We start from the raw sequence: 15,344 nt of genomic DNA, 5'->3' as shown, positions 1-15,344 counted from the left end.
GCTCTGCTCTTTACTTGGTTAATAACTATTGGGAGAACTAGGCATTACATCTGCTGATACACATCTACTGTGCACATCCTCCAGATCACCAAGAGGCAAATGCCAGGATTATTCACTTGTGGCAGCACATGTTTACTGAGTAAGCAGCAATATGTGCAGCTCACAGAAGATGCACAGATGATCATTCCATATGGTTAAGTGATTAGGTCACTCCACAGGACTGAAAAGTGGCTTCCTCCCTACCACCAGACTCATGCTCAGGAGATCAAATGGACTCCCTGGGCAGGAATGATTGGGTCACAGGACTCATGCTTAGCATGTGCCCATGATAGAACAAATGAGACAACTGGGTATAAGTAGAAGAGTCATTAGGCAGGTCCAGCAGAGGTAAGGAATAGGAGAAGGGGAAAAATCTGAATAATGCACTGTAAAATATGATAGTCATTTTTCGGTATTCCACCTTTGGCCTGAAAATATCACAAAAGGCTCCCTACTGAAACACTGGCATACTGAGTACCGATGCTCCAGAAAAAAAAAAAAAAAAGACTGAAAATCCAAAAGAAAAGTCAATCTCTTAACACTGCTCTTATCATTTAAACTTCTTTTTTTGGAGAGAGACAAGCTCCACTGCACCCCCTCCAATTTGGAGGGGTAAGCTCCCCAAACCCCAACTTTTATATAGCAATTCTGAGATAACCATACCTCTGAAAAATGACAATTTCAGACTTGAAATATACAAGTACATTTTTATGACCTCAGTCTCCATATTATGGGGCTCGATTATGCAGGTCCCGACATTTCAAACAGTTACAACAACAAAAACATGTTTACACACAGCATTTAATACATCTCAGAACACTAATTACAAAAGTTATCACAAAATGCAGAAGATAAAATATGTTTGGTTCCACAAAGCAGCTGTATAATGAATGTGGAACTATTCAGCCCAACTCATCCAGCATCATAAAACAAAAATGTGGTGTACAAACCATTTTCATTTAAATGTTAAATCATTCATTAATGCAAAATACATTTCCCTTACCTTGCCCATTGTTACTGCAGTCTGAACCCTTGCTGCCACTGCATCTACCCTGGCACTCATTCGAAGGAAGTTAATAGCTTGATTTTTCTGTCTGATAGCATTCTCTGCATGTATTCTGGCAACTTCCGTGTTACCTTTCTGAATTGCCTGAAAGCACAGTAGTAGTAACACAGATTAAACAACATCTACATTCATTACAGAGCAGTTATGTTTAATCACATTTTCAACCTCTGTGTTATTACTTTTCATTACAAATTACTGAATATAAGTGAAAGCTATCTTTTTTACAAATATAATCTTTTGCTATTTTATTATTTCCTGGTTGCTTTGCAACAGACTCAAACTTTTATTAACATGTGATCAATCATTTTTAAAATTAAGATGATGCATGTTCTCAGTTTTATCTGCATATTAAGTTTTGCCCAAATCACCAAGTATATGTCCATTTCTTCACATACAGGTTCAGAGGATGATATTAGGATATTGGCCCGAAGGCCCTTATAAGCCTAGCCAAGAATTTCACCCATGTTCCCACAAAGTTAGCACCTGTTTTCCCTGTCCAGCAGGGACAAAGATGGGATCCCAGAGGTATATTTTCTGTTTCCCATCGACTCGTCCAGGTTCCACTTAAAGAGGGATAGTGAGGTACTCTGCTTGACATGGAGAGGAAATCTATTCCACAGATGGGGGAGTCACTGGGACACAAATCTATCCTGCCAGCAAGTGATCCTAATGTCACAGACCAGGTTGAGACCTTGCATGTGGGTTGTGCGAGTGGAGTTTGACTTATGGATATGCAGCAACTCCATCAAGGTCGAGTCTGAGACGGTCTTGTATGCCAGACACCTCTGAGCAGTCTGTATGAGACTGAGTAGAGGGACAGGGCTTTCAGCCTATGTAAGATAGGTGTTTGAGACCCTGGATTTTCCTAGTCATGAACCTCTGTGGTCTCTCCAACTGCTGCATGTGCTTGGCAAGGTACATGCCGAAGGGGGCATTGTACTCGATAATGGGTTTCATAAGGGAGAAGTACAGGGATGTTATGATCTCCTTGTTCCTGGATGAAATACCATTACTTACGAGGTGGGCCATGTAGTAAGCCTTCTGTACAATGGAGTCAACATGGTGGTCAAACGTCAGGTTGCTATCAACCTGGGTGCCCAAGTCCCTCACGATTGATTGTGTGCTTAGTACATTGTTGTTAATGTGATAATTAGTGGGGACACCATTTTCCTTAAAGGGGATAATGATGCATTTCTTGGCATTCAGTTCGAGGCCATGCTTCTGGCACCAGTCATTAGTTTGGTAAAGGCCCTCTTGGAGGATGTTCACATCACTACGGAAATTTATGACGGTGCCTAGCTTGTAGTCATCTGCAAATATGGCCAGCCACAGACCACTGATTTTGGCTTGCACCTCAGAAAAGTATATCCCAAATAGTAGAGGCCCCAAGACCGATCCTTGGGGTATGGGTCTACTATTAGAGGTGGCTTCCCCTATTTTGACTGAGTGGGTTCTAATCAGTGAGCCAGTTAGCTACCCATCTGGTAATATATGGGCTGATGACTAGCTGGGAGAGTTGATCTATTATGCCTGAGTGGGTAAGAGTGACGGAGGCTTTGGCTAGGTCAAGGTAAGCAGTGTGCACTGTGTTGCCCTCATCCATGGCTTTGGTGACTGTTTCAAAGAAGGCGACCAAGTTTAGCAGGCATGATCTCCCTTTGATAAAACCAAACTGTGCAGGATCGAGCATTTGGAAGTTGCTAATGTCCTTGTTTATAAGGTCCATGATAATGCATTCCATGGCCCTGCAGATCTGGTTAGTTAGGCTGATGGGCCTATAACTGCCTGGGTCGGTGGACGCTCAACCTTTGTGCAGACAGATGACAGTGGATATCCTCCATTCTGCTGGGATGAAGTCAGTGCATAGGCTTGGCTGAATAGGGTGTATAGCGGTGCTGAGAGCTCTTGCCTGAGTTCATGTAGGGCACAGGCAGGGATGTTGTCGGGTCCCATGGAAGCTGCATGTTTTGTCTTTGACAGGGCATTAATAACCTGCTCCCTGGTGATGAGGGGAGGTGGCAGGTGGGTGAAGTTTTCACTGAACTCGTCTGCCAGCAGGTTGGCTATATCTACGGCATTTGTGTAAGTGGTATTCTTGACCATCAATTCAGAGCAGATTTGGGAGTTACTTTTGAGACTACGGGTGTATGCGAAGAAGGCCTTGTGATTGTCCTTAGTGGATGTGGCCAATTTGGATTCGAAGTTAGCCTTACAGGATTTAACCAGTGACCTTATTTGCTTTCAGACAAAGGAGAGATCGCTTCCAACTTGGCATCTGCTCCCTTCTTGGTCCTGGACAGCAATTTTTTTCCTTTTATTTTAGAGTCTGTTTATTGCTGCTGTCTACCAGATAGCAATACCTGACAGGACCAAATCATCTTCCTCAAGGAAGAGTAAACCCAAGTCCATGCAGCTATAAAGGTGCTCATATAGTTTTTTGTTGTAGGCTTGGACATTAGTGCTTGATTCAACTGAAGGGATGGTGGTTGTTAAGATGCTTATACCTGCTCTCAGGAAGTTGTAGTCAGCTATGGAAAAGGTTTTTTGTTCGACCCTGGCAAGGGGGGGGGGCAGGGGGGATGATGACTTCGAATGTGATTGCTTTATGGTCGGATCTTACCAAGGAGGATGACACTGCAGGAGTGCTACAGTGGCTACTCATGTTGGTTAGTACCGGATCCAGGACATTTTAACCTCTTGTGAGGGTATCAATCAGCTGATCCAATGCATTGGCACTGACGAAGTGGAGGAATCTCTGGGCGTTCATGTTTGAGCTACAATAGGTCTTCCACTCTATGGTTGGGTAGTTAACTCACCCAGGATTAGGGTAGACGGTTGAGTCTTGATGGACTCAAGTAAGTCCAGATAGGTAGAGTGGGCCTCCTGAGCCATGCTGCGAGTCTGCAGCTAGCTATGATTTGAATAGGTGTTTTGTCAACAGTTAACTGCACCTGGAGTGTCTCCTGTGAAAATTGAAATGGAAATAATTCCACTGGCCACTACTTCTCCAGTGGCTCCTCAACCGTTATCGTTCCACCTCTTCTCAGGTTGGATAACCTATGGTAGTGCATCCATAGGCTACTGCAGCAGTGAGAATGACGAACTTGGTACAGTTGTTTAAGTTTCACTTACCTGTAAAAGTAGACGTTCAAAATTTTCACCGCTACATTATCTGCACCCATCCACCATCCTCCTTCATGTATATAGTTTTAGTGGCATACAGTTAGATTTTGTGGTTTAGCTCAGGATAAGTTCCCCATTTTTTGGTTATGGGCAAGAAAGTCACTCTGGCAGTGTATATAGCTCCCTCCAAAAAGGGCTTAGCCTATAAGCAGAGTGACACGTGTGGAAAGGGATGAAAGCTCTTGAAAGCTGGCCGGTTGTTTTAACATTGACAGTGTGAATGATGTTCATCTCCCCTGCCTGTCATTGATGAAAAAATTAGCTTCCTCCACCAGTGCTGTAAAAGACACAATCAAGACATTCAGTAAGAAAATTACATCTAGATACATTTCCAGTGGCCAGCACTGCTAGGAGTAATCAAGCGCATATTTTCAAGGCACTAAGTTCTATGAGAGCAGCAAACATCATACCATCTAAAACTAAGTAATTTAGGCAACAATTAAGCTATATAGTGTAATTAAATGACTAATAAAACAACCCAGTAAAAAACAATCCTTTATAATCAATCTACTCTTATCTATCGTCTTTTATCAAATACTACATGTCAGTAACTTCTGTTCTGTACAGCACTGACACTAATCTTCAAGTAGTTCAGTGCTCTCAGTGAAATATCTGAGCTGTGTATACACATCCAGAGAAAGACACATGCAAAATTCTTTTAACGTGCTTTACACAAAATATTTTACACTATAAATTAAAACAAAAAAAAAAATCAAATGTACAGTTAACAGCTATGAAGAAACGACTATCAAAATATCTAACCCACAAACTGTTTTAAAAACAATACAAACCAGGAATAAAATTTTAAAATTAAATGTAAATAAACTTTAAAATATAAGCATATTTATTTTATGCTGCTCTTAAAAAAGCACTGCACAAGACAGAACCACTTACTGTATCAAAAAACACGCAGGGGGGCGTCTGACTGAAAGTGGTCAGTAGAAAAAAAATCTCAGAAGAGAGATTTTAGTTCAGCTGAGATTACTGCCTTGAAAGGTGGCAGTGTTAAGTTCTCATTTACAAATTTCTAGTGCCATACAGAGCCCATAACATGTTTTGAAAGCCTTATTATCAGGAATATAAGAAGCCAGAGAATGACACAAAGGCACAGAAGATAAATGTAATAAAAAAAGAATAGGCAGCATTACATAAACTACTGAACTACAAGAATGGACAGTTGTGCAAGTTGTACTTATCTGTTACAGCCAGGGTTGCCAGACGTCCCTATTTGAGCGGAACTGTCCCAGGATCAGCAGCCCGATCCAGGTGTCCTGCACTGCCAGTTAAAATCCCGGCAAAATAGCTTCCACTTTGTTTTTTTGATTGGCCTGTATGCCAGTATATGAGCCAATCAAAAAATCGCAAAGCTGTGCCACTTCTGTTTAATGCAGAACTGCTTGATGTTCCACGCTGAACAGAAGAGGCTCTGCTGTTTTATTTTTTTATTGGCATTAAGTGCATTCTCGGAGTTGGTATATTTAAGTAGGGGGGTGTAGGGTGTGCAGGGGTCTTGCCCCCCTGCTCAGAGCGGTAAGGTAAGTTTTTTTTTTTATTTTATTATATAGTCAATGTTTCGAACTTCGCTCATGTGAGGTTCGGAGTTTTGAAACTTCGACTGTATAACATAAACCCTAGATATATATATATATATATATATATATATATATATAGCCCTTTAGGATTTTCTTTTATATGGGAGGTTAAGAAAGGTTAATCTGTTTCGAAGAAAACTGTTGCAGGATGGTTGTCATCTGCTATTGTTTTCTTTTACTCCCACCATGTTAAATATTTTTTTCCAGGCAAGGTTAATGCTCATTTGACTAGGGAGTTATCCTTTTCAGTGGCATGTTGGAAAGGGTGGACTTGACAAGCATTCTAGAGGCAGCAACCTGGTCCTCTTCATGCTTTCACAAAGCACTACCAGTTGGATTCCTTTCAAAGGTATAGAGCAGGCTTTGCTAGAACCATTCTCCAGGAGCTCTTGGACTTTATCTTTTCACCTCCCAGGTAGAGTAAAAGTACAGTTTTGTACCTACCATAAATGTAGATGTCTGATAGGTATGCATCTGCAGTCATCACATATGGGTTGTCCTGCCTCAGGCAGCCCTTCGGTCGGCCGGATTCCAAAGTCTGGGACTGGCCTCAGCTGATGTCGCACTTTCCCCGACGTCAGAGCGTCTGGGGTATAAAAGCATCAGCCGACGCCATCTTCCTCAGTTTTTCTTGCCCCAGATGCCAGGTGCCCTCTAGGAAGGCTAAATTTGGAGAAATGCAATAAAATTCCAAACATTTGCAAAAATATATATACATGTATATACAAACAAATACACCATAATAGATTCCCCCAGCTAGCTAATAGAGGGGTAAGCACCCTAGGAATACCACAGAGGGAAGGAGGAGGGTAAACCTGACTGCAGATGCATACCTATCGGACATCTACATTTATGGTAGGTACAAAACTGTACTATGTCCTTCAAGGATGCATCTGCAGTCATCACATATGGGTAGAATACCATAGCCAGTCTGGGGGTGGAGGTACTAAGAAAATGATGGTGTAGTTAAGATACCCTGCAGGACTGCCGTAGCAAAACCTGCTCTGGATCTGGAGTATAAAGGTAAATTGTAATGCTTGGCAAATGTATGCACGGAGCTCCATGTAGCAGCTTCTAGAATGTCTTTGGTAGCCACCCCTCTTAGGAAGGCTTTGGTGGTGGCTGTGGCTCTCGTGGAATGAGGTCTAATGTTAGCTGGCACAGTTTTTCCATGAAAGGAGTAACAAAAACGAATGCAATTTCCTATCCATTTTGAAATTATCTGTTTGGAAATTGCTTTTCCTTGTGCCCCAGCAGCATATGCTACAAACAACTGGTCAGTCTTTCTGTAACTTAGTTCTGTCCAAGTAGTAGCGCAGTTGTCTGTGTATGTCCAGGGTGTGCAGAAGTCTCTCCCCTTTATTTTGTGGTTGTGGGAAGAATGTAGGCAAGTGAATAGCTTGGTTCAAAGATACCCTGGATACCACCTTTGGCATGAATGTAGGATTGGTCCTCAAGGAAACTCTGTCCTGATGAAAGATAAGGAATGTCTGCACTGCCATTAAAGCTTGTAGCTCAGATACTCTTCTTGCTGAGGTTATGGCCAGAAGGAAGGCAGTTTTCTAAGACAAAAACTGTAGATCTGCCGATGCTGCTGGTTCAAAGGGAGGAAGTGTTCCTTTTTCCAACACGAAATTCAGGTCCCAGGTAGGTAGAGGTGGTCTCCTTGGAGGATTAATGTTTTTGATTCCTCTTAGAAACTGCCTTAGGAGAGGATGAGAGAAGACAGGTGGATTAACATTGTATTCTGCTGAGATTGCTGAGGCATGTATCTTAATGGAAGAGTAAGACAGGCCATTGTGGAACAATTCTGCCAAATATTCCAGTATATGTGCCATGTTCATCACAGTCACATCTAGGCCCTTTGCTGTGTTCCAGGTGTGAAATCTTTTCCATTTTGCTGAATATGCCTCCCTTGTGGAAGGCCGGCGAGCTTCCATAATAATATCCTTCACTCTCTGGGATAGGTTATCCTGAGGAGGAGTCATGGTATTCTCCAGGCAGTTAGTTGCAAGGTTTTCAGGTTGGAGTGCAGAGTCCTGAAATTGTGTTGTGTCAGTAGGAGTGGCCATAGGGGGAGAGGCCATGGTTTCGTCTGTGATATGCTCTTTAATAGTGGATACCAGTGCTGTCTTGGCCAGTTTGGAGCTATCAGAATTACTCTGGGCTGCTCTGTCCTGATCTTCAGTAGGACCTTGGTCATTAATGGGAGAGGTGGGAAAGCATACACTGTTAGAGCTTTCCAGCTGAATGAGAGAGCGTCCACTTTCCATGCTTGTGGTGGCATGTCCTTGAGCAGAATTTCTTCAGTTGATGATTGAGGGGGGAAGCGAACAGGTCTATTTCCAGCCTTCCCCATGATTGTGTGATGAGTAAGATGATGTCTGGGTGCAGCATCCATTCGTGTGCATCCATTGTAGTTCTGCTTAAGCTGTCTGCCAGTGTATTGTCTTTCCCTGGCATGAACTGGGACTGTAGCTGTATGTTGAGTTTCAAAGCAAGTTCCCATAGATTCATTGTCAGTCTGCAAAGAGGGTAGGAATGGGTGCCTCCTTGCTTGTTTATGTACCACATAACTGTGGTGTTGTCTGTCCTTATGAGCAGGTGGCCTTGCTGAAGGAAAGGTTTGAAGGCCTCGATTGCGTGTATCACTGCCAGCATTTCCTTTTGGTTTATGTGCATGCGCAGCTCTCTTTGTGACCATAGCCCTTGGATACATCTGCCCTCCATGTGTGCTCCCCAACCTTGGTCTGAAGCATCCGTGGTGATGGTTTGGTTGGCTCTTGGCTTGCTGAAGGGCAACCCGCTGTTCGACTGGCAGGCTTGAGCCCACCACAGAAATTCCTTTTGAAGGCAAGGAATGAGTGGAATCAGAGTTTCTAAGCTGCGACTGTGCTGTGTCCATAAACTTCTTAGGTACCATTGTAATTTTCTCATATGCAGTCTTGCTTGCGGAATCAGAAGAATGCAAGATGCCATGTAACCCAGGGCCTGCAGGATTTTCCTTGCAGTCAGCTGAGTTTGTCTTGTCAGATTCTGGAAGTAAACTGGTAGTTGTTTTTGTTTTTCTTCTGTGAGAAAGGCCATTTGGGTGGTTGTGTCTAGATCCGCACCCAGAAAAGTTATTCTTTGGGATGGAACCAGTCTTGATTTGTGGATGTTGACTGTATATCCCAAGGCCTGTAACAGGTAGATGGCATAGTCCAAGTCCTTTAACACAGTTTGCTTGCTGTCCACTTGTATTAGGCAGTCATCCAGATATGGGTAGATTTGAATCCCCTGAAGTCTGCAGTGTGCAATTACTGATGCCAGGCATTTCGTGAATACTCTGGGCGCAGTAGATAAGCCAAAGGGTAATGCTGAGAATTGATAATGCTCCGACCCTGCAAGAAATCTGAGGTGTCTTCTGCAGCTTTGTCGAATAGGGACATGCAGGTATGCCTCCTTGAGGTCTAGAGTCACCAGACAAGACCCCTTGCCCAGCATGGGAAGGAGTTGCTGTAGAGTCAGCATTTTGAATTTTGGCACAATGAGGTAAGTATTCAGTGCGGACAAGTCGAGAATAGGCCTCCATTGATTTTCTTTTCTTGGAACAAGGAATAATCTGGAGTAAAATCCCTGGCCTTGTTCTGAAAGAGGTACCTTTTCTATGGCTTTCATTTGCATTAAGTTGGTAATTTGCTTCAAAGCCTCTGCCCTCTGATTTGGTGGCAGGTCTTGCATGCCTTTTCTTTTTGGCAATGAGTGGAAATGGAACCTGTATCCTTTGTCTATTATTTGCAGTGTCCATGTGTCCCTTGTAATGCTGTGCCAATTTTTTGAGAATAAGGAAAGTTTTCCGCCCAAAGGTGCTTCTAATTGAGCCCTGGTCGGTGGAGTCAAAATTAAGTCATTGAGTCTGTCCTGGTGTAGCAGTTGTAGTTCCTGCACTACCTCTCTGGTTGGGAGGCTGCCACTGACTGCCTCTGTAGGAGCCTCTAGCTTGCCCTCTACCTCTGGCACGCCTATTCCTGCCTCTTTGAGATCTGTCTGAGTCCGGAAAGGACCAATTCTTAGTAGGCCAATTTCTGCTGAATCTCGGTGGTTGGACTTGCAGAAAGTCTTTAACTGTTTGCACAGATTTTGCCTTTTCTTCAAATTTCTTTAAAACCTCTTGAGCCGTGGAACCAAATAATTTTTGTTTTTCCATAGGAGCATCCAAAAGCTTAGCTTTAACATGGTCTGGCAGAGATTGTTCCTTCAGCCAGGCATGCCTACGTATAACTGCACCTGTCATAGCTGATCTACATGAAGCTTCCAATGCATCATAACCACACTGCAAGAAATGGTTACTAACCTGCTGGGAGTTATGCACCAGATCCTGAAGGGATTTGCGATCAAGGGGTTCAGAAGAGGACAGTTTCTTATGCAATTCATCTAGTAAATACTCTTGGTACTGTATCATATGAAATTGACAATTTAATGCCCTCATAGAAAGAGTTGCAGAAGTATACACTTTCTTACCCTATCTCTCTAATGCTCTGGACTCCCTTTCAGAGGGTAGAGGATTTTTAGCAGTGGCAGCTGCAACCCCTTTTGGGCCCTGGGAAATAGTTTCTGGGTCGGCAGAGTGGGCCTTGTACAGGTGTAGATGCGAGTCCGGGACCCTGTAGTACCTATCAGGTTTGGCAGGAGCCGGAGGGAGAGAGTCAGGGGCAGTACTAGCATCAGAGTACACATCATCAATGACATTCAAGAGAGGAGGTATAGCTAAGGGCCTATGCTGAGGTAAGTGTAAAAAGGTCCTTAATCTCTTTCTGGAATCAGAGAATTCCTGACCCTGCCATTGAAAATGTTCTCTCATAGAGTGTAATGTCTCTCCAAAGGAAAACTCTTCAGGAGGGGAGGCCGAGGGAATAGACTCTTCAGCATCAGAATCCTCGTAGGCCGAATAAGCCTCCTCCTGGTGGTCTGACAGAGCAGAGCCATCCGTGGACTCACCTGTGGACTGGGGGTCAGAGGGCTCAACCCTGGGCCTTTTGTCTGGAGGTGGTTGAGAGCCCCTGTCCGGATGAGGTTGGGAACCTCTAATTAATGAGATTAGATCCTCTGCTAAGGTAAGAATCTGAGAGCTAGTAGAAGGTCTCTGAGAGGAAACCTTGGGAGGCAAAGCCTTAGTAAGTTTAGCAGCTTTAGCCCTAGAAAAAGCCTTAATGGACATGGAAGCAGGGGGTCTGGCTGCACCACGTGCAGGAGTAGACTTATCTAAAGGAATGGTGTCGGAAAGTTCCTGGACACCGGTTTCAGTAGGTAATTCAAGGGCCGAGGTAGTCGGTTGTGCGGTTTCGGTAGTAGGAAGTACCAAGGACTCTGTTTCAGCCGAGACCAAGACACTCGTGGTAGGCCTGACCGTGGTTTCAGCTGAAACCGCAGTCCGCGTGTGTCGGTCCTTGTCCTTCCGTTTTTTAACTAAATGCAAAGTCGGAGTCTCCGACAGCATCTTATAAGCTAAACTAGCCCCAAAAAACTCCTCTGCAAACTCCGACCGACGTCTAAGAGTTCGTCGGTTGAAGGAAGCACAGGCTGAACAGGCCGAGACGTCGTGGTCTGGGCCTAGGCAGGGGAGGCAGTAAGAGTGGAAATCCTTATGAGGTATTTGTTTCCCACAAGTTAAACAATTATTAACTTTATCTGACATCGGCTGAGGCAAGAAAGAGTCTCCAACGGGGTACTTAGCTTTTTCGAAGTCTTCGGTAGCTGAATCACAGGAGCTGGCCGACCGGCACTTGCGAACTGCTTCTGCTTCGGGCACCACGCGGCAAGAAAGACTGGGGAAGATGGCGTTGGCTGATGCTTTTATACCCCAGACGCTCTGACGTTGGGGAAAGTGCGACATCAGCCTAGGCCAGACCCAGACTTTGGAATCCGGCCGACCGAAGGGCTGCCTGAGGCAGGACAACCCATATGTGATGACTGCAGATGCATCCTTGAAGGACATCTTTGGGAATTTGCCCAAAAATGCCATTGAGGCAGCGGGAATAATGAACATAGTATGGTTGTGCAAGTCCTACTTAGCTGTAACAGTAAATGTTTGAATTCCTCACTGCCTCAGCAGCAACAACCCACCATTCCCTAGTTTGTACATAGTTGAGGTGGGTTTTAACCTGTTTGATTAAATTGTCTGTTGGATTTTATTTTTATATGGTATTGTGACTGGCTGCAAATTTACTCTCGCTAGATGATCCTGGCTTCAGGTACTTTGCTCTCCTTTGTGGAAGTGAAAAAACCTGGGCATCCACTTCCTCTGAGAGCTAAAGGCTTCCCTCTCAGGATATGCTTAGCCAGTTGGCTGTCATGGGGAGGTGGGGGGGGTGGAGGGGTGGAGTTTGAGATTTAAAAGCTGTCCAATACTGGGTTACCTTGGCAGATAATCGAAAATGCCACTGAGACAGTGAGGAATTTGAACATCTGATGTAACCAGGGTTGCTAGATTTGGAAAGGGACAGGTAGGGACGCTAAGTGAAGACCAAAAAAAAGGTCTTTAATGCGGAACATCAGGCAGTCCCGCATTATTAAACAGAAGGAGCTGGGTTTTGTGATTTTTTGATTGGCCTGTATACAGGGCTCCATGGGCGCACAAGTTGAGCTGGCCGCAAGATGTACTTTGATAGAAGCATATGACAATCTCTAAGCAGCTCACACAAATATTTCAAAATTAGTGGGGTCAAAAGCCTTTTGTGATCTCGGTTATTGGTCAGACACCACCAAAAACACCTCTACCACATGTAAATGTTAAGGTTTTCTTACCACCTTAAATACCTGCTGCACATACTCATGGAATAAGTGCCTAAAAGTTATCAAAAATAGAATCATTCAGGCTGTCAGATGGAATATCATCAGATGTCAGAACTAAGCTGGGGTATACTATCTGGCCCTGATGCTGTACAACCAGATCCAGTTTGTGACAAAGCTTGTGGTAATTGCTCTTGGCCAATTCTGTTAAAAGGGAGAACTAACTGTGCTGGACCAAAAGGGGGTTACATTCTTGACCACAGGAATGATATAGCATCCGTCTTTCAATTATAGTCACCTAGATGTCTTAAAACTTTTAGTTATGTACTCACCATAACTTTGGATGTATGGGATCCATCTCGCCTGCATTCATAACTGATGGGTTCGGAGCCGATCCATCGGCTCTGACTCGGCCACTATATACTAGAACGAAGTCTCTCATTGGCTGGGCTACCCCTTATCCCAGAACGCACCACGCCTGCTTCCCCAGATCTTGTTTGTTCACTTTCATACATTCATACAGGTACAGAAACACATACCAATAACTGTAACTAACTAGAGCCCTTCCAGAGGAGGGCTTAGCAAGATCAATATTTCCTCCAAATCCAAAAGGTAGGGGGAAGGAGGGTGGGTATGTATGAATGTAGGCGAGATGGATCCCATACATCCAAAGTTATGGTGAGTACATAACTAAAAGATGTAATGGGATCCTATCTCGCCTACATTCATAACTGATGGGACAGCGTCCCTAGCACCTAAATCCCAGGTGGCTCACTGGAACACACTCCTGAGAACTGCGGAACCAAAAGAAGCTCTGCCTCGGGAAGCCACATCAACCTTGTAATGAGAAATGAAGGTGTGCGGAGAAGACCAAGTAGCAGCCGCACAAATATCATCTATTGAAACTTTGGAGTGAAAAGCTACAGAGGAGGCCATAGCCCAGGTAGAATGAGCTTTGAGTGGGAAAGGCAACTCTTTGCCTGACTGGGAATAAATGAAAGAGATGCAAACCTTAATCCATTTGGCAATGGTGGTTTTGGCAACTGGTAGACCTAACCTATTCTCCGCAAAGGACACAAACAGTTGGTTAGATTTTCGTGTCTGAGTGGTCCTATCTAAGTAAAAACGCAGTTGCCTGTGAACATCCAACTGGTGGAAGGTATATTCTGCTCTATTAGAAAAATCTGGAAAGAAAACTGGGAGCTCCAATGATTCCTGATTGCATAAAGGGGATGCTACCTTAGGCAAAAAGGATTGATTCAATCTAAGGGAAACTCTGTCTTTGTGAAAAATCAAATAAGGAGGGGTAGAACAGAGAGCCTGAAGCTCTGAAACCCGCTTAGCAGAAGTTATTGCCACTAGAAAGGCAGTTTTCCACGACAGAAATTTTATATCACAAGTGGCTGCCGGCTCAAAGGGACGGGCAGTTAAAGAGGCCAGAACCAAATTTAAGCCAGGCTCCTTTAAGAAAGGACTTGCAAAGTCTGTTGGCCATTAATGAAGGCTCTATAGCAACATGAAAATTAGATATAGCCGCCAGTTGAACTTTAATTGTGGAGACTGAAGAGCCTGAATGAAACAATGAAGCTAGAAATTCCAAGACCCGTGGAACTGGGGCCGTAAGAGGATCAATGCCTCGCTGCTGGGCCCAACAAACAAACCTTTTCCATTTGCTGGAATACAGCTTAATGGTGGACGGCTTGTGGGAAGAGGACAAGATGTGCATCACTTCTGAAGAAAGAGAGAGATCTCTAACTAAGGATGGAAGTGGAGTAGCCAAGCAGCCAGTTGCAACGACCGGAGGGACGGATGAGAGTGTCCCGACTGATGAGACAACAGGTCCGGCACTGGGTCCAGAATCCAGGGGCCCTGTACCGCATACTTCTGAAGGAATGGGAACCAAACCTGACAGGGCCAATGTGGGGCGACCAAAATCATGTGGCACCCGACATGAAGGGCCTTCTGAATCACCCTCGGGAGAAGGGGAAGGCATAAAGCAGACCTGGGGGCCAATTGTGGGCTAGAGCATCCCTGGGAGACTGCCCCTGAGAGGGAGTCAGAGTGAAGAACTCTCTGCACTTCGCATTGTTGGGGCTGGCGAACAAGTCGCAACAAGGGAGACCCCATTTGGCGAAGATCTGCGCAGCCACTCTGTTGTTGAGGGACCACTCGTGGGGCAACAGGAAAGTTCTGCTGAGCCTGTCTGCATTCACACTGGCTTTCCCCAGAATGTGTGTGGCTACTAAGAAACGTCGAGTGGCTATGGCCCAGCGCCATACTCTCATGGCCTCCCTGCAAAGGGGGTAGGACCTGGTTCCGCCCTGCTTGTTTATGTGCCAAACTACCGACATGTTGTCGGATAGAATCGCAATAGTACCTTGGGGGAGAGCATGATGAAGTGCTTGCAAAACCAGAAGCACCGCTCTCATTTCCAGGATATTGATGTGAAGGTGCGCAATCCTGCCAAGTGCCTTGGACAGACCTGTCCAGATAATGACCCCCCCCCCACCCTATCTGGGAGGCATCCGTGGTCACTGTGGCAACAGGGGGCTGAAGGGCAAAAGGACGCCCCCGGTCCAGGTTGGACCGAGACAGCCACCAACGGAGGTCCCGACGACAACTGTCCGTAATCAGAACCAGGTGGTTCAGGGGAAGTTCCTGGTATGACCATTGAACCAATAATAGCCATTGCA

The 15,344-nt window shown here is 44.7% G+C and overlaps 1 protein-coding gene across 1 annotated transcript in view; it reads right to left on the bottom strand.

Annotated features, from left to right (window-relative positions):
- The window catches only part of CHMP1B (charged multivesicular body protein 1B), a 557,897-nt gene that overhangs the window by 469,444 nt on the left and 73,109 nt on the right, over window positions 1-15,344 (bottom strand). Inside the window, exon 3 of the mRNA XM_044057148.1 lies at window positions 1,043-1,189. Within this exon, the coding sequence (XP_043913083.1) occupies window positions 1,043-1,189 (147 nt within the window). The remainder of the gene's footprint in view (window positions 1-1,042; window positions 1,190-15,344) is intronic.

The sequence above is a fragment of the Protopterus annectens genome, chromosome 15.part0, assembly GCF_019279795.1.
Source record: "Protopterus annectens isolate FY-2018-M chromosome 15.part0, PAN1.0, whole genome shotgun sequence".
Lineage (NCBI taxonomy): Eukaryota > Metazoa > Chordata > Ceratodontiformes > Protopteridae > Protopterus > Protopterus annectens.
Note: the sequence above shows the minus strand (reverse complement) of the source record. Positions and strands in the feature narration are given on the sequence as shown.